Source organism: Anser cygnoides, chromosome 8, assembly GCF_040182565.1.
Source record: "Anser cygnoides isolate HZ-2024a breed goose chromosome 8, Taihu_goose_T2T_genome, whole genome shotgun sequence".
NCBI lineage: Eukaryota > Metazoa > Chordata > Aves > Anseriformes > Anatidae > Anser > Anser cygnoides.
In genome coordinates, this window is record NC_089880.1 from 29,904,763 (window position 1) to 29,923,029 (window position 18,267).

An 18,267-nucleotide genomic window follows, 5' to 3' on the forward strand; every position below is an offset into this window, starting at 1 on the left:
ATTCAGTGGGCAGTATTCACATATGTGTGGAAATCCTCTCGTGGTGGGAGTTAGGTCACGCATACAAGCACCACCACTTAGAGAGTCAAACAGCTGAGATGTGGCCGTAGCTGATAGCAGGATGCTTTCACAAAAGTGCTAAGAAAAGTACCCTCTGTCTTGTTGCTGTTTACTGACATGTGATACTGGTTGACATCTGTTGCCCTTCTCATTTGAGGACTGTTTGCTTTACTGACTTTAACATTTCCACATTGCTATGCTGTTGAAGTGCAGATACACAAATCTCCTTGGAGTCCCCAAGGTCCTTTTATGAGAAGCAGAGCTGCCATCATTTGATATCATCCTGCTGGCTGCTTTTTATATTGGAGTTGAGAGAAATAATTCTGTTGCTGTTAAATGTTCTTGGTGGAGTGCTATGTCTATTGCTATATGTTGTCATACATTTGATGTATTATCAGATTAGTACATGCCGTTATGGTAGTGTTTGGTTCATTGTCACGTTAGATGATTTGTAGTCATTTTATATCACTTGAAATTATTACAGGTAAAAACTTGTCTAAGAAAATGTCAAAGTTTGTAGTAGCGGGTCATACAGCTACTAAAATGACAGATGATAGTAGTCCATAATCATAATGCAATATTCTCAGTTAATGTAAATCAGCGTTGCTCCAGGACTGCAGGGGACTGACACCAGTTTACTCCAGTGCCCTGATCCAATCAAGCACTTAGGTACATCATTTAACTTTCAAGTAGGCCAGAAGTTCAGCTGAAGACAAGCAGGACTGCCCATCTGCTGAAGTACTTCACTGGATCGGAGCCCAAACAGGAATCTGACACACAGTTCACTTGCAGATGACACATCTTGAAATGATAAAGGCTATTATGGCTCTTGCAATTGGCTCATATTATTACCCATTCAGAAATGACTTGTGGATGCTATAGGTAATAGTATACAAAGGCAGTGTCTTTTGTTCAGTGCTGTCCTTTCTGTGCAAACTTAGCATGCTCCAATTTAAATGTCATCCAGTGCACAAATGTTCAGATTTGGAATTTCTCAGTAACTTTAATGACAAGGAAAGGCAGCTGCAGTAAGTCTGTGTGATACGTGGACTACAACAGAGCTGTACCCATTTACATTAGCTGAGTATCTGGCACAGAACTACTGAAGTTGGAGGCAACAATCTCAGAAATCTAATACCTAAAGATATGGCCATATTATTTTTCTAAAAGTGAGTAATGAAATACCGTGCTAATGAAATGACATGAAGTGTGGCCTTCCATGTGGGCATCGGTGAAAGTCATTGTGTTGGCATATCAGTGTGACTTATCTGTTTATTAATTCTGTCTGAGAACGGTGATAAAGATTTTATTACTTATTCTTAAATTTATGAGGGTGGACTGAAAAGGCACCTCAATGGTGCTTGAACGACCCAAGAAATCTGTTTAGTTTTCTGTGTTTATGTTGAAGATGCAGTCAGGTTTGCACATTGGTGTCCTTCCACTGACTTCACCTGACTTTTACATCTTGCTTGTGCATGCCCGCTGACCATGTTAGAAGCAGCCATATGTATGTAAATAAAATCTGTTCTGTGGGCTCAGCACTTAGATTGTCATGCCTTTTAGCTTTTAATAAACTCACATCAGCTGATGTTGGCAAAGAATAGGAGGCAGCGTTTTGTTAATCTGCAGCAATTGAGACTCTTACTTGACCAGGAGTATTCTTCTCATCTGTCAGTAAACCCAAGACCTGGCAAACAGGAGAAGATATGCTGACTAGAATAATTCAGATTCTGCTGTTGCACATTTATGGAACAAGCCCCGATATGACCATGGCTGTGGAGTTTATGTACAATTAGTTGATTTTTTTTTTCAAGCAGACTAAGACTGAACAGCTTGTAGAACAAATTGTGTTTTTAATATTGCTACCTTAACGTTATTCTAGCTTGCTGGCCTTGTCTTGAGGAAAACCATAAATATGAGGAAGCCATAAATGTGTCTTTATAGTAGACAGATGCTTTCTGTAAAACCTACAGTGATCCATCTCCTTTCTATTTTAAGGCCAGGTTTTACCCACATGCTCAAAAACATGGCTGAAGTCATTTGGACCTTGGACTCCCCTTCTGTCCAGGCCATGTAGGCAGGGAAGAGCGTGATAGCAATATTTTATGGGAGGTTTGAGTACAAAGGAGGATACCATGCATCCTTTGTAACTGTCAGTGGCCAGCAAGGTCCTTTTCAGAGTGTCTTGCTTAAATAATGTTTGAGATGTCAAACAAGTTAAAGTCTCCATGCCCTCACCTCTTCAATAGCTGAGCAGAACAACCTTCAAGTTATGCACTAGAGAATTGGAAACTCAATCTGGCTACATTGTGAGATTAATTTTCCATCTGGGATTTGCACTCTTGCTATGTCAGCGCAGGGGATCAGACTGTTCTGCAGCAAAGCACGAGCATGTAGAGTCAGTGCACTGGCTGTCTGAAGAGCTCGTGGTCTTTTTATGGTAAAGTTTTGAAGAATGTCTTGATCACTTACTTACGGGATTTGATGCCAGTAGGTTGTATCACCTGGACATACTTTTGCCATACTATATCTGATGGTTTTTTACCATGTAAGTACTACCTCATCCTTTCTACTAAAGGTGCCTAGAGGGTTTTGTTTCTCAAAATTTGCTCGATCAATGTAGCTTAATAAGACTCTTACCATCTAAACATTTCCAATGCATTTCATTTCACTATGGTTTATGTTAAATAGATATTTCTTTATTCTCTTTTATATAATCATGGATTGGAAGTGTTAGAGATCCCATAAGCCCTATTAGTTTTATTAGCAAGAAAAGCCAGTTGCTTTATTAGCATACTGGCATCCCTCATCTTCAGCGTTGGAATCCAGCTCTTATTCTCCTTTCTTCGTCTTGCTAAGTCATAGGTTCTTGCTTCCTTGATTTCTTAGATATAGACGTAGATCACTCCCAACCCTTGCTTGCTTTTGTGTTCTGAAGCAACTTTTCACACCCACAGTGCTTAAATATTTTTAATGCACAATTTAATACTGGAAATTGGACAGTGACCCGTAGAGAGAATCCAGATAAAATTGCTGTATGGTTCTGATTTGTTTTTATTGGGACAAGTGTCCACGTAGCGATTAGCAGACCATAATTGTCACTCTTGAAGGAAATATAAGCAGAAAGGCTAACCACTAACTGGGCATAGAAAAGCATAACTTGCAGATTTTTGCACAAAGATATTCCTCCAGGTTAGGGTTGAAAAACACCAGGGGACCATGAATAAGGAGGAGCGCTGTGCCCGTATCTTGCTGTGCCTTATGGGAGTGGATAAGCAGCAAAAATGAGTTGCGTTGTTATCTTTCACAAGTGCAGTTTTCAGCTAAGAATAATTTATAGGGAATATACTTCATGTGTAATAGTCCTAGGGGTTGCATTCCCCTGAACATTACTAACCTTCAGTACATGATGTTTTTGACCCACGTAGGGCCTCTTTGTGTGGGAACCTTCTAAAAGTTGTTGTTTTTCACGCAGCTTCCAGATAGCCCTTTACCAGGCAGAGATCTCAGGAAGGAGCGTGGGTGTGGAAGGGCTGAGGGGAGCACCTTGCTTTGCCGAGGAACGGAGTAAAGTGACGTGGCAGTGCAGGCTGAGGAACGGTTACATCTCACCTGCACAGCTGTGTTGCTTCTTCTGGAGTTCTGGAAGCAGAACTGTCCCTAGGGGACCTTCCAAAGCAAAACACTCTGGGAAAGAAAAACGACTTCTAATCAGTATTTTTTTTCTCCGAAGAATCTCTCCAGGACAAGAATGTGTATGGAGGGCCATACTGTCACCCAGCCCAACCTCTCCCTCCTGGAACTGGGGGCTGAAGAATGATAGTGTGTTGCATTTGGAAGGTCCTTCATTGCCCAGCCCTGTAGCTCACAACTATGTTAAACTCCTTGGATATATTCAGCAAAGTATTTCTGAGTCTAGCAGCCTCGTGTCAGGCTCCTTTTGCTTTCAAAACGTCTGGTAAGAATTTTTGCAAAATTTTCCCAGATTGGCTTCTCCCTGTCTGTTGTCATTAAATAGTTGAGGTATTGAATCCTGTATCTTTAGACTGGACTGGGGGAAACTGTGTTTGAGCGTCCTACAGCTGATAAATTGGATGTGTTAGCCTCGAGGATGGAAGCTGGCACTTAGCTTAGGTGAAAGAGATGAGTAATGGCCCTAAAGATGCTAAGCTGTTTGAAGCTCTTCTAATAAATGGGGTCTTTTTGTGATGAGCTATCCTCACTTTCTTTGACTGTTTGGTATAAAAGCTTTGTATATACAAGCACATTACTCACTATTTACTGGCTGTGGTTGTAAGGCTGTTTAATTTTGCAATGGTCCCATCTAAGGGATGATTCTTGTACTGCATGGAAGGGAGACGAGGCAAGCTTTGCTTTTCGTTTTGTTTGTGTGACTCTGCCCCCATGGAAACACCGTGTAGCCAGCACATTTGCCATAGGACACAAAATGCCAAACTTGCGGCTTTCTGGATGGGGAAGTTCCACTCATCCCAGAGAAGACCCAGGGGACAGGCATGGAAAGAGACTAAAGGAAACATGAGAAAGAATGTAGTTATGGTGGAGAATGGGGCTTTTTGGGTATAAAATACCCAGTATCCCTACCATCTCCCTCTGCCTACATCCCTATTCCCACTCTGATTTTTTTTCCCTGTTGTGTTCTTGCCAGCTTCTTGTTTGTGCCTCTCTTTTTTTTTTCTTTTCACTTTTTTGCTTTTCTCATCTGTTGATTCTTCTTCTCCTATTTTATATTATTCCTATTCTGTTCTCTCTTACTTTCTCTACTCTTTCCATATCTTAGCCCCATGCCCACATCCTCACATAGCAAAAAGCAAAGAGGAAGGGGAGGTTGGGGGCTCATTCAGTGTGCTCGTTCCTCAGGTCTGCTCTCAAGGCCTGTAGTACTTCGGTTAAGCATTGTGGTGCATTTTGCTTTTTTTATGGGTACAGCGTATCCATATAGCACTGATTAGGGTATGCCAGTGTTCTTGGACTGGAAGAGGAAAGATTTATGGTGGCATTGATTGCAGTGCTAAAATAAACTGCCCTCCCTTAGCCAGAGGAATACGAGTTTGGAAATGCCAGCGTTTTATACACAAAATGAAGGACACTGGTTAGGGAAGCCAGCTGCCTAGGTTAGCTGTTCAAGATCTGAAAATGGCAAGTCTTTAAAAGCAAAGAGCCAGAAAAAGTCATTTATATTAAAACAAACTCTGTCATGAGTCATTTGCCTTCTTTTTCTCTTACACACAGAGTTTGTCTCAGACCTTCTAAGGCCTGAGTAACATCTGATACTCTTTAGGCTGAGCTGGCTCTAATAGGAGCGGGCTCCTGCTTCCAGTTACAGTGTACCACTTACCAGTCACAGCGTACCACGTAGAGCTCTTATTTAATGTGGGTCTTGTGTTTACAGGCTATAACTATTACTTTTTTGGTCATTTTTATGGTAATAGAAAAGATTGTTTGCCAGTGATTCAGTCCCAGCCATACTGATGAATGGGTTGGTGTCCTGAGCAGCGGCAGCAAAGAGTGGCCTGAGAGGGGCTTTTACTTTTTGCCTCGTTCATTTTTCTCCTGCAGCTTCAGCCATGCCCCAGGGTCACAAAAAGCTGGTCACTGTGGATGGTGTGGGAGTGGAGAGCTTGAACACATGTGGAGCAGAGTTTGTTCCCCAGGGGCTAGGGTGTAACTTCGCAACACACTCTGATTAGGGAACATCACGTAGTACGTCTCCCTATAGGAAAATGAGAGGGAGCCACATGAAGCTGAGAACTGTAATCAGCACCTCCTTTGCCTTCTGGAAGGAGATTCATCTCCTTTTCACGGGGCAGCACTTGGCCAGTTTCTCAGGTCAACACAGACAGGTATGGATGCAGGTGCCTGGCAATTCCTCCCTTACCACTACCTTATTCTAACCATATCACTGAGCGTTGCTTTACAACTCTCACACAGCTTGCATATGAGCTGTGTGTGGTTTTTCTCCCCTTTTACTTTAGAAGAGACGACACCAAAGCATACACTATCTGAAAAACACAGCCTCTCCCTTTTCTTCTTCCCCTCCCCTCTGTTCCCATGTTTTGGTTCAAATATTTTACCAGGTGCTACAGGTGGGAAAATAGGTTAACTGCAGCTAGAAAATACGAAAGGTGTATGAGTCTTTCACGTTTAGTTAACTGCTTGTGCCAAGGCCCACACAGACCTGGGAGGGGAAGTTGAAACCCTGCCAAATGTCAGAAAAGCTTTGTCCCACTTAAAAGTTTACAGGGAAAGTGTTTGAGCATCCCCAGCTTGCTTGGGAAAGGATAACCTTCCAGCCCACTGCTAAAAGTGACCTCACCTTAATTAAGCAGCATGACTCTTGTTCCCCCTAGTGGCTAATTACACAGGATCTGTTTCACATGAGCATTTCATTTGGCTGCCTTTAAACTTTACTGCCTAAATTTTCCTCCCATACACATTTTTGCTGTATTTTGTAACTTTCTTAATTTGTCCTAATGTGGGCAGTTGCAATTTTTTTGATGGTGACTTCAGGAAGCAGGCAAATATGCAGTGGATAATACTTTATATCTGCAACACAGGAATAGGATTTAGGGATGGAGAGGAGAGTTTCTGTACATTTTCTACCCAAGTGTGCCTGACTTTTTCTGCAGCATTAGCAGTAAGGGTTAAAGAAGAAGGGCTTTTCTGTGTTTATCAGCATCCCAGTTCATATTGTAACTCCTTAAGTATGAGCAGATACCAATGTCCAGAAATGTTAAAACACCTCAAATCTGCAGACTTGTTTAATGTCTTAGAGATAAGAAATGGATTGCTTTATGGATCAAACAAATACCATATAAACTGTAGCATAGTATTTCTTACCGACGGGAAAAAAGAGCTGTGTTTGCCAATGTAATTCCTATTAGCAGCCTGGTAGTAGGAGATAATACATATGCTGAGTGAAGTTCTGTTATCAGCTGTACTACTTCAAATGTAACATAGACCACTGTAGTACCAAGTTCTTCTGAGTTTACTTTGGTGTAAATAAGAGCAGAATTTTGTGAATGAGCAAACAATAGATGTTACCTGACTTGAGAATCAGAGAACGTGGGTTTATTCCCAGCTTTGCCACTGATTCTGTCTCTGGCTTTGGGCAAATTGTTTGACTTTTTCCTTTATTCAGCTGATTTGTGAAGTAGACCTAGTAATGTTTAAGTACATTATAGGCTAGCTTTATAGTAACATTAAAGGTGATAGAATGAAAAGTGCAAAGAGTGGTGGTGTTAATGATACTGCTCTGGTGGATTAAAAGAAGTAAGAGTGGAAAGGCGAGTAGATGCTGACCCACTTGCACTTAATCAGAAAATCTTTTGACTTCACTGGAAAACAAAAGCTTACATTAGAACTGTAACTAGTTTATTATATGTGGTAATTTTCATTGCTAATATATAATATGAAAGATGGCTCATACAGTGTGGCATGAATACCACTCAGAAGTTTGTATCAGGTTTTAATATTAATATTTACAGCATTCATGACCTTTAAAGGTTGTGTTATACATCTATGATGAAATGCACTTCATATGCAAAACTCTTGTTTAAAGTAAATATTTAGGTAGGAAAGGGAGACCACATCCTTTAAAGCACAAATTTGGTCACAGCTTGTAATGGCAATTCCTCAGAAACAGCAAAGGCTAATTCAAGGTCAGCATTTTCATTCACAGGCTTGTAGCTTTAGGCATCTAAAGCTGTATCCTACAAGAAACTGAGAGAGTGGATGTTCCTTTTGCGCAGGGATTGAGCCTTCCCAACTGCAGTTAAAGTTATTTGCTGAAGACTTGTGAAAATCAGATGTTAGCCTTTTTTGACTGCAGGATTAGCACAAAGAGCAGATGCATCTTGTACTGTTGAACATTTGTGATTTGTCTCTGAAATTGGTTTGTGGCAGGCCAGTAGTCCAATGAATGTAATGTAAAACAGGATAAGACTTTTATTTTTTAACCTGTATCCTTTTTCTTGCGTGTCTGGGTTGTATTTTTTTATTATTATTATTTTAATTAAGTTACTGAGTTGTAGAACGGCCTGCATTCCTTCTGTTCCTGTAAAACTGAAACGACTGACAGCTTTGCAGGCTCTCAAGGTCCCATTTGTTGGAAGAAGAGGGGGTAGGATGGGGTTCTACCAAACTTCTCACATTTTATATATAGAGAAGATTGGTGAGCATAAGACAACAGCTTCTTTTCAAGCACTTTGTTACTGACCTAATCTGGTTTTACATCTTCACAAATTATTCTAAAACCAGAAACCAAGCCAGAGTAGAACAATGGGCTGTTGCACTTACAAAAGTTCTACAGTAAAATTAAGACTTCCATCAGACAAAAGTAACATAATTTCCCTCCCCCCATTCTAGACTTGTCACAGCCAAAGAAATACCTTTGAACAAAAACTATTTTTTTTTAATATTTGCTGTATTAAGCAATTTCCAAAGTACAAAATTGCTGCTAATGGAAAAGTAAAACAAATCTGGGATTTTGAGCTGGTGCGGTGTTCGTGCAAGTAATTAGCCTCTACAAAAGGAGCATTCATCTTGCAATGACAGATAAGCGCAAGGATAGGATTGAAAACTGTAAATATGTTAGCACTTTAAGCGAGAGCACAGCTTCAGCACTTGTTACTCCCATCAGCTGCTGTAAACAACGTGGATCTTTGAAACGATCTCTGCTGAGATCTCAGCACAGTAGATAATGATATAGTTGTTCACTTTTGCTTCTCCTGTTTTGTTTTTTTCTTGCAGAAAGTACTTTCTGCAAAGAATAGGCCTGTGATACTGCCAGCACACACGCTTATCTCTCCTCATGAGGAGACCCCGTGAGGCCTGCAGGACCCTGGGGGGAGTAAAGGACGAGCCCGCAGAGCTGGGCTCTGCCTGTCCCGATTTATGCACAGGCAAGGAACAGAATGTGCAGCTGCAGTGCAGCTTGTCCTGTCGTGGTTCCGCCTCTACCCGAGCCTAGGAAAGGCTCCCTGAGGTCACCCAGGCTCAGCTCACAGTTAGGACGCTTCTTCAAATACAGTTTTGAAGGAGTCTGTTCAGGTGGTGGGAACAGCTTCGCTTGTGTAGCTTTGCAAAGGGTTAACAGCTTCAGAGCAGGAAAAACGGAGTGTTTCATGTTGTGAGAACTGCGTACAATAGGAATTAATTTGAAACCAATAAATCCACTTAGCAAAGGGCACCGTAAAAAGCTTGCATACCACGATAACTTTTAAACATTTGGTGACCTCGCTGAGGTTCTGCTTGGTGACCTACAAGTGAAAAGCTCTATGAGCCATCTGAGCCTCTGCTATTCATCTCTTCTCTCAGCTTGCTGTCTTCAACTAAAAGGCCAGATCCTCAGCAGCAGGAGTTGACTCAATTCTTAGCATCAGCTGAATTGTAAAGCACAAAGTGTTTTTTCTTCAGTTGTGCCTTACACTGGTTAGATTTCCCGCCTGAGTGTTTGATGTTAATCTGGTGGTGTTACCGATTCCCATGGAATATATGAGAAACTGAGGTGCAGAAGGCTTGTGTGACTTTTCCAAGATTAAAAGCCAGGAGCTGATGATCCTACTGCCCTCCTTACAGTCACAGCAGTGCGCTAGGAGAAGCTTTCCCCCATACGCACTTCAGGAGCAGCGGGTTAGAAATTTCTCATTAAAGTGAGAGAAGGGGCAAGATTTGCCTGGAAATAGGAACCCCGAGGTGCAGATAACTGGGGGCTTCTTACAAAACAGGACATGTGGGGGGACAGCAGAGAGCCCCATAAACGCAGAATGGTGACCAGCTGGGTGTTGTAGGGTGAGAATGCCCCTCTGGGGGATTCAGAGTTGTTTGTTTGGCCTGGAGATATAGGGACAGCTTCTAAACAAGCTCACCAATCCCCTCACCTAGCCAAAATCGGGGGGGAGGGAAGGTAGGGTCTGTCTAGCATACTCTTCTCTGCACGATCTCAACTTTAAAGATAACCCCTGGGGCAGGATGGTGCTATATTAGATCTCGGGCTGTGAGCCAGCCAGACTCTGCTGCCTCTCGATGAGTCACTCGCTAACACGCTAACTGCACTTTTAATTCCAACTGGTGTGTTTTCAGACACAACCAGCTATTGTTTGGGGCACAGTCAAGTATAAAATCTGCTCTTTTTCTATTTGCCAAATGAATACAAATGCTTTCTTAGAAGGTCTCCTAAGGAAAAAGATGCCTCAGATACCTTTAAACGTTCCTGCTGGCAATGCTGGGTGGCAGGTTTAGATTTGCTCGCTAAAAGAGGTTAAGTAACATTACTGCAGTCAAAAGCTCTTTATGGCAATGGTGCAGAAGGGGATTAATAGCCCTTGGTTTTGGGTTTGTGCAGAAAAATGCCAGGCTTGACAGATAGCTGGGGTAGTGATGAGGGTAACTTTTGACACTCACAAGAATGGCTTCTTCCCAATGCACTCACGTGAGTTGGTGCCTACAGGTTTTTTCTGTGCAACAAATGTAATTGCAATACACAGAGGGGTTGTGTACTTAAAGGGGTTCCTACTTACAGAGAAGTTTTAATGATAGAGAACTATATTTGCCGTTTCCAAATGGTCTCCAAGAGATACAAGCCAATGTTTATAGGAGCAAGTGGATCGGAACTGAACAAGTTCACATATTGAAAAAGGAGCAGACCATAAGGAGTTTCCAAACACTTTAGTTTCATTTGAGAAAGGCTGATTTCAGACCTGCGATCTTAGGAATGTGTGGGATGTGTACTCCTGCCCTGCAACACCTACAGAGCAATTTGTGCTGTTTCTGAGCCATTCAGAGGCTTTCCCCTCCAGCTCTAGTTTGCCCAGTGGGCAGCCTTGTAAACAAATGGGAACCTTTCTGGTAAATGCTGGGGCAGGGAAAATGATGGGGGACACAGAAGCCAGAGTCCCGTGGGATGCTAGGAGAATGTCTGGAACCAACGGAGTGCTTGAGGAGGAATCTGGGAAGGAGTGGTGCAGGGAATAAGGGAGGGTCTGCCTGACCAACACCTGCATCTCTGCTGAAAACAGCCTGAAATAATTGGGACAGGCCTTCAGAACCGTGTGTAGGTTGCTGTGGTGTATCTACGTGGTGTAGTACGTGGGCTGTCTCCTGTGTTTTCTTCCCGTATACCTCCTCTAATGTGACTATTGCAGTTTCCTCATACAAATCACTGAAGATCTGTATTTTCCATGAAGATCTAGAAATTAACCAAGACCCAAAGTGTGCCCAGGTAGCGTGGACTCAGCCAAGAGGTCTTGAGGTTCATCATGTTTCACAGAAGCATGCACATCACACAGGCTAGTACTGCTGGTCTGGGAGAAGAATGAGTTACGTGGCTGTTTGTGGCCCAGCAAATCCTCCTGTAATAGTCATAGTGACTCCGTGGCTGTATGGGAAGGAGCCCATCTGTGAGCTGGTGGCAGCTTGGTGCTCCTCAAACCAAGCTGAGCAGGTCTCTCAATTTTTTTCAGAGATTGTCAGGAAAGCACACTGCTGTTTGCATAGAGGATGTCCCTGAGCTCCCCCACTTCTTATCACCTGCCTGCTGGTATCCCACTGTTCAGGTTGGGATCCTCCCTTGCTGCTGTTAGAGCACATTTGGGGAACAGACTGGCTGTCCCATCCATCAGACCAGGCTTCCCTTGCTATCAGGAAGAGCTTTCTAAAATTTCCTAGCAATAAGTATCCAATATGTGGAGCAAAAGTGCCTTTTAGGAACAGCACTCCTCTTAGGGAACAGCTTGTGTTTGTTCACTTGATCCCTCAAGAAATGTTTATAGCCAGGGGCATGTAAGCTATAGCTTGAGTTTTACTGACAGAAGTGCAAGTAGCACTTGGTGAGTAACGTCTCATCTCGCACTGCCTCTGTTTTTCAGACCTAGAAAAGACAGGATGCCGCAGCTTTTAACAGAACCAGACAACACCTCAGCTGGTCAGTGGTGGAGCCTTGCTTCAGCTCTTGCTCAATTTAATCACCGGTAGTCTCTGATTTGGCAAAGAAAACCACTTTCTGGAGCAGCACGCTAGAAGCATCCTTGTATGTAGCAATCATAGCAAGGAAACCAAATGCACTCTGCAGTAGGCAGTTACCTTCTCTGCGCTGTGCTTCACAAGGGGGAACGGCTCTGCGGTCCGGTTCTGAAGTCTTAGCAGATTTCTGGTTTCTTTATGTTTTGCTTTCTGCGTGGTGCACTCTGGATATCCCTAAAATACCAGTTACCTGTTAAGTAATATTTTATTTTCCTGTTACAGGTAGAAGTCTGTAAGGTTACCAGAAAGGTTCTCTTCCTATTTTTGTGTAGTTCTGCTCTGCTTTAACATCTCAAGGTTCTAATGGTTTACAGGAGTGAAAGACTTTTTTTTTTTTTTAAAGGACTTTTGTTTTTTTATGAGCCCATGACCAGAGTAATTTCCCAAGTGCAGTCCAGATTGGGTAAAATGAAGCATATTTCTGAAATTTTTTTTATACTAAACCACACGTCAAATTAACTAGATAAAAATAATCCCAAATCAAAACTTGCAGCAGGGTTTTTCCTCATTAACCTCAGGTAGACACTGGAGCATGACAAAGAATATATTTGAAAGATGAGGGGAAAAAGGAAAGTCTCCTCAGAAGCTGTTTGAAAGATGCAAATGAATAATTAGATGAAGAATGAAATGATGCATATACCTTTGTTTTCTTGATGAAGTAGCCATAAAGCCAAGTGTAGTCAGAAATTGTTTTTATGACAAAATCCCGGCTAGATAACCCCCCAAATGCGAAAACTTACCAAGAGGGGAATGAATGAAGAGACGTGTGCAGATTAATTAGATCAAAAAAATGTTTTGACAGCATAAGTGAACATATGGAAAGAATTGAGAGAACCCGATCAAGTTCCCCATGTGTAAATGATGCCTTAGCCATAGCTCATAAAGCAAATACAGATGCAAAAAAAAAAAAAAGAAAAGAAAAAGAAAAAGAAAAAGAAAAAGCCCCCTTTCCTATCCCCTCCCCCCCATAAACCCCAACCCATTGCCAGATGGCAAATAAAAGTCTGAACTAAGCAAGGAAAGCTGTGTGTGAAAAGAAATCAGCTGAATAAATCTGAGTTTTGCACCTTAAAGGAAGTGGTACAATTCAACAAAATACTGTGTCAAATACACAGCCGAGTGTCAGGATATCCTGTGTGGATGCTTGGTCTTCAGCTTCTCTGTTTTACCTTCCCCTGTGCAAACGACTCCTCCTGCTTTCTGTCCAGCTCATTTCTTCTGTTCTGCGGTTCAGAGCGGAGCCGCACACCTGCCCTGCCTGCCCCAGATGTTTTCCCACCTAAAATTGAGCGTAAAGGCATTAGGACAGATAGCGCAAGCAGAGGGCGAGAAGGGAGCAAGAGAAGCAAAAGGACTTGCTCCAGGTTGTGCAGCAGAACAGCGCTCCCATCACCAGCAGCAATGAGTACGGGCAGGGCTGATTTAGCTCACGGCTCTGTGGCAGTCCCCTGCAGTAGGCTGTGAGGTAGGGATCCGATCTTTTACTCCCAGGTGAGCTTCCTGTTCCACAGAGCTGCCTGTCAGCATAACGTTTCCAAGTCCAAGAAGCGGGTTAACTAGATGTCTTTTCTTGTGTGGTTTATATGGTCAAACCTTCTCGGTCTGTTGCGACAGTGATGCTGTGTATGGCTGATAAACCTATTCCACCTCAAATGTACTGTCTGTGCTAACCAGTGGTGTAGTCAGGGAGCCTCCACTGCGGTGTCACAGCTGCCAGCAGTGGCATAGCCTCCGCGTGGTATATGGTATAGCCACATGGCGTAGCCCACGGTGTGGTGAGGAGGCAAAGTGTGCCCCAGGCTGTGGGGCATAGCCCGGTGGGCACCAGGCACAGCTCTGTGCTGCTCTGCTTGCATCCTGGCAGTATCTGCTAGCCGAATTTAAAGCTGTCGTGGCTCTTCATCCGCGGGCATTGTACGGTGGGCATAAACTTGATGAATAATCTATGCGAGCTCACGGCTGGGTGCGTGCGACTGAGCTGTGCCCCAGCTCTGGTGCAGACTGCGTGGATGTTGCCTGCAGACTGTTGATTCATGGCACCCGGTGCCAGCAAGCTGTGAAACTGGAACAGGAGCGAAACACTTGGGTTCTTTCCATTGCCCGGGTAAGCTGAAACCCATGCTAAGCTGACAAATCTGCATCCAAGTAGCTTTGGACATGAAGAGTTGCCAGCAGCAGAGCCCTCACAAAGCAAACTGCTTAATTATTTGATAGTCAAAGGCAACTCGGGGGAGTGCAGAGTCAGATCAACAACAAAACAGCCTATATTTAGTAGCAGTGTGGCTGGAGCTTAGACCCAAACATAGTTTCCAGCTGATAGATGATGTGACAATCATAGCTGACCCTCATCCCATTCTAAATTTGGTCTGCAGAATAAGTAATTAATATCATCGCAAGCACGACAAGCCACCCTTCACAGCAGCTGCATTGCCACTGCTGCTCCTCTTATGGCTCTGTTGGCTGGCCAGCCTGGCCAAAGCACAAGCTGTGTGTGACACCGAGCTACGGTGGCCACGGTCTGTCCGACGGCCACGTCGTCGTTTGAACGGGATCAGAGTAGGTGCTCTGGAGGTAGAGGTGGTGCCGTGGCCTCATCTGCACTTGCCTCGTCTGTTACGTGATCTCTCTTCTGTTTGTTCTTGTCTCCGATGCTAAGGAGTGAAAACCACCCTCCCACACTGCCGGGGAGGTCAAGTGATACGTACTTCAATCAGGCATGGAGGGCAGGAGTGGGACTGAGGCCGCCGTGTGCCACCCACGGTACAAAATTAGAGACAAACCTAGAGTTACAAGCTGCGTGCGCAAGCCAAATCAAGCCTGGAGGGAAACAATGGGCTCAGCCTATTTTAGGGAGAGGTAACTGAACCTTAAAAGAGTTAATTACATGTTGAAAATAACTTGGGGAATTTATTGCACTTTCTGTGCCCTGATTCAGTGCTTGAACCAGAAAACCACCTTGCCCCTGTACTGAGGCCCCATCCAAGGGCTGTCCCATTGATCCTGTTGACTGAAGTTGGAAGGTTTTTGGGGTGTAATAATGTTGTGCATCTGTGCTACCTGCCTGATTCCCCTCCACCACAGGAACAGTCTTTAATAAACAAATGCTTAACATTTTTCTCTTAAGATGGACCAATGCTGTTACCTAACATATGAGTAGATACGGGTCGTGAGATTCAAAAGGCCAGTCATTCTTCATGGAAGACAGACTCTAACTGAAGTCCTGAGCTGATGTCCTGCTAGCTGCACCTCCACCTTTCCATCCTCTTCTTCTCCCTCCTTCACTGTAGACTCACAGACAGCAGCCCTCTCTCTCTGAGGTTTGATACTAATGCAGCCATCTCTGCTGGAACAGAGCAAAAGGAAAATACAAGCTTGTGTGAAATTTTCCACCTTTTCACTAAATGAACAAGAGCCAAATTTTCACACTTTGGTCTTAGGTGTGAAATTTTTGCTCGGCCCTAGTATTTATCCATAATGTGTTTTAAAACTTGGCTCCCTCCGTTCAGAATACCACAGAGAATTGAGTTACGGATTTTGGGCTTTGTGCATGCTGCCAAGGTCTGCCCCTATAACTCAAACAAATTTAAGGGAAGGGGGGCGGAAAGCCACTAGAAAAATATTGCATGTGGTCCATCACATGCTTTTTTCATGCAGTCATATACCTATGAAAAGTAATGTTCTGCTAGGGCTCTGTTACATAAATGAGTTCATGTAACTCCTGTAAGCATAGATAAGCTGAATTTTGCATCTCCATGCTATTGAGTAAGCAATCCCTGAATGAAAGCCTGTAAGAAGATAGCAGCCTTGCTTACAAATCTTGAAACACTTTGAAAGTATTTCTTGGACATCAGCATTTCAAGAAATCTATTTATTCCCCTCAAATCCAAGTATGTCTGTGACTGGACTTCCTAAAAGGACATTAGCTAGCATCTGTTAGTCTCAGCTTGTGTGTGTAACGGAGATGGGTGAAGGAGTTCTTCAACGAAAGAAGAAAGTAAATTTTATTGCATATAAGATATTTACTGTACTTGTTATAAGGACTTAAAAGTGTTAAGAAGGTTGGTCTATTACTTTGAAGGTACTTACACCTGTCAAACTCTACAAATCAGAACAAATGTGGTGGGGAAGAGTGCTCCTAAATTTCAGTCTATTGTAAATGGGCCAACTTTTAAATTACTTTCCTCTGATGCTGCATCTGTGATAGCAGAGCTCTACAAAAACGTGAGAGTCCAGACTGACCTGAGTGGGAGTCTGGATAATGTTGTCAAGGTAATAAAGGGGAAATTTGTATTTTAAAGCTCTCTGTGGTTCAGAAATTGAGACTGATCTCCTGTGCAAACACTCCTGCCATTCTCAAGAATGCCTGATGAAGCATGTTTGCTGGTTCAGCTTTCTCACCACTCTTGGCTCTAAGAATGGCAGCTTTTGATCACTTAGTTTGTATTACTACAATAAAAGTGAGTATAATTTCCTTCTTTTGCCTAAGTGCTAAGATGAGGTGAATTACCAACTTTGGCTTGGAAAGGAGAGCAAGCCATGCATCTCATTCCAGCTTGTTCCAAGACTCCTGAATTACTCCTGTTACAATTTCTGATCCAAAGCTGGTTTACAGCAGTTATTTTTCATCCTTGCCATCGTTCCTAGATGAGTCATTCTTGGTGCAACAGAACCACGGCTGTCACTGGACAAGCTATAAACCAGCGTCACTCAGAGAGAAAACATGATGAATTTGCACTCGAGTACACCTCTTGGTTTTCGTATTGCCTAAAGATTCCTCCTCTAAGTAGCTGGTACGCTGTTTTTGTAACCAAAGCGTGGTGTGCCCGGGCAGTTTGGTGAGCTTTGATGTATGCTTTTATACGTGCAGGCCAAATGCTTTCAGCCACTGAAACTGTGCAGTCAAACTTTAGATGACAGATAGCTGTTTTTACTGTTAATAACTACACTAGTTATTAGAAGTCCTGACATTTCTTGGGATTTTCAGAATGAGTAATTGGGAAGAAAACAGCTGTGAAATCACATTTGTGCCTGAATGCCTCATCCATTTAACTTTGGATACAATTTTTAAAGTACCTAAGTAAAGCAGAAGCCTAAGTTCTGGAGGGGACTGATGTTCCCAGCTCATTAATTTCCGTGGGATTTAGTTACTTCTTCGGTTTATCTTAAACCTAAGGCTGATGTCTGTAAATCTGATTCTCTCATGTGATGTATGCTCTTGAGGGCCTACATCCCATTAATTTTCGGTAATACTCAGCTACATAAGTCTGTGAGTCTCTGTCAGAAATCAGACCTAAGGACCGTTCACAGGTAGGCTAATCTTCCTTGGCTCCCTCTGTAGTCCTGAGGGAGACGGGCGGCTCTTGTGGGATGTGCCAGATCGTGCCGGGTGCTCTGAGTCAGCCCTTCACTGGGGAATCAGAGGAGAGCTGTCCTCCCGTCTAAAGATAGCCCTTGTAACACCTGTGTGCTCCTGACGCCAGCCTGACGTGCTTTCCTGGTGTCTCCTGGCATGACAGAGGAGGTTGCTGCAGTGCGTCTCCCACGTAGTGTCAAAACCTTTTCCTTTCTCTTATTAAAGGGGCAAAGGTTGAAATTTCCAGGTTTTATATTCGGTGTCAGAACAGGGTTTCATCCCCCTAGAAGGCGGTGCTAGAGAACTGGGGACCCTTCTGTTTGCTCTACAGCTTGTAAGTCATGGGAAGGCTCTGTACTTCAGGGGGCTTTGTGATGGGCCAGCTTCCCAGCCCCACGGGCCATTTCTGCCCTGGGGCTGCCCTGGTGTCGTACCCCCTGCTCCAGCTCGTGCTCAAGAGCAGAATTCAGCCAGCAGCGCTGAGCGAATTGCTCCAAATGACAACGGCCCCTCCAGCCGGCTCACCCTGCCAGCAGCAGAACGGCACCTGGCTCTGACATGCCGGCGGGCCTTGGAGAATTTGGTTCGCTGGGCCTCTGCCTTCAGTCCTGGGTAGGGTAATCCCATTGGGCTAACTCTCCGTGGTGAGCAGAGTGTTTACTGGCTTCTATCTGTCTCAGCGTTGACACTCTAACAAAAGGTTAGGAATCATGAATGCATCCCTTTATTTCTGCTCCACAGTGCCTCTATTTTTTTCTGTGTAAACCCTTCACTTGCCTCTTGCCCAGCCTTTAGAAATGATGATCAAATGCGAA

At 43.5% G+C, this 18,267-nt stretch overlaps 1 protein-coding gene across 22 annotated transcripts in view; it reads left to right on the plus strand.

The window, feature by feature from the left end:
• Positions 1-18,267, plus strand: part of FGGY (FGGY carbohydrate kinase domain containing) — a 280,468-nt gene that overhangs the window by 257,295 nt on the left and 4,906 nt on the right. The window contains exon 19 of one of the 22 annotated variants that reach the window (XM_067001664.1): positions 3,794-4,001. The exons of 20 other annotated variants lie outside the window; for them this stretch is intronic. In XM_067001664.1, the coding sequence (XP_066857765.1) occupies positions 3,794-3,880 (87 nt within the window). In that variant the 3' untranslated portion in view covers positions 3,881-4,001. Of the gene's footprint in view, positions 1-3,793; positions 4,002-11,945; positions 11,968-18,267 lie in introns of those variants that run through there. One more of the 22 variants, XM_067001667.1, reaches the window with a different exon arrangement.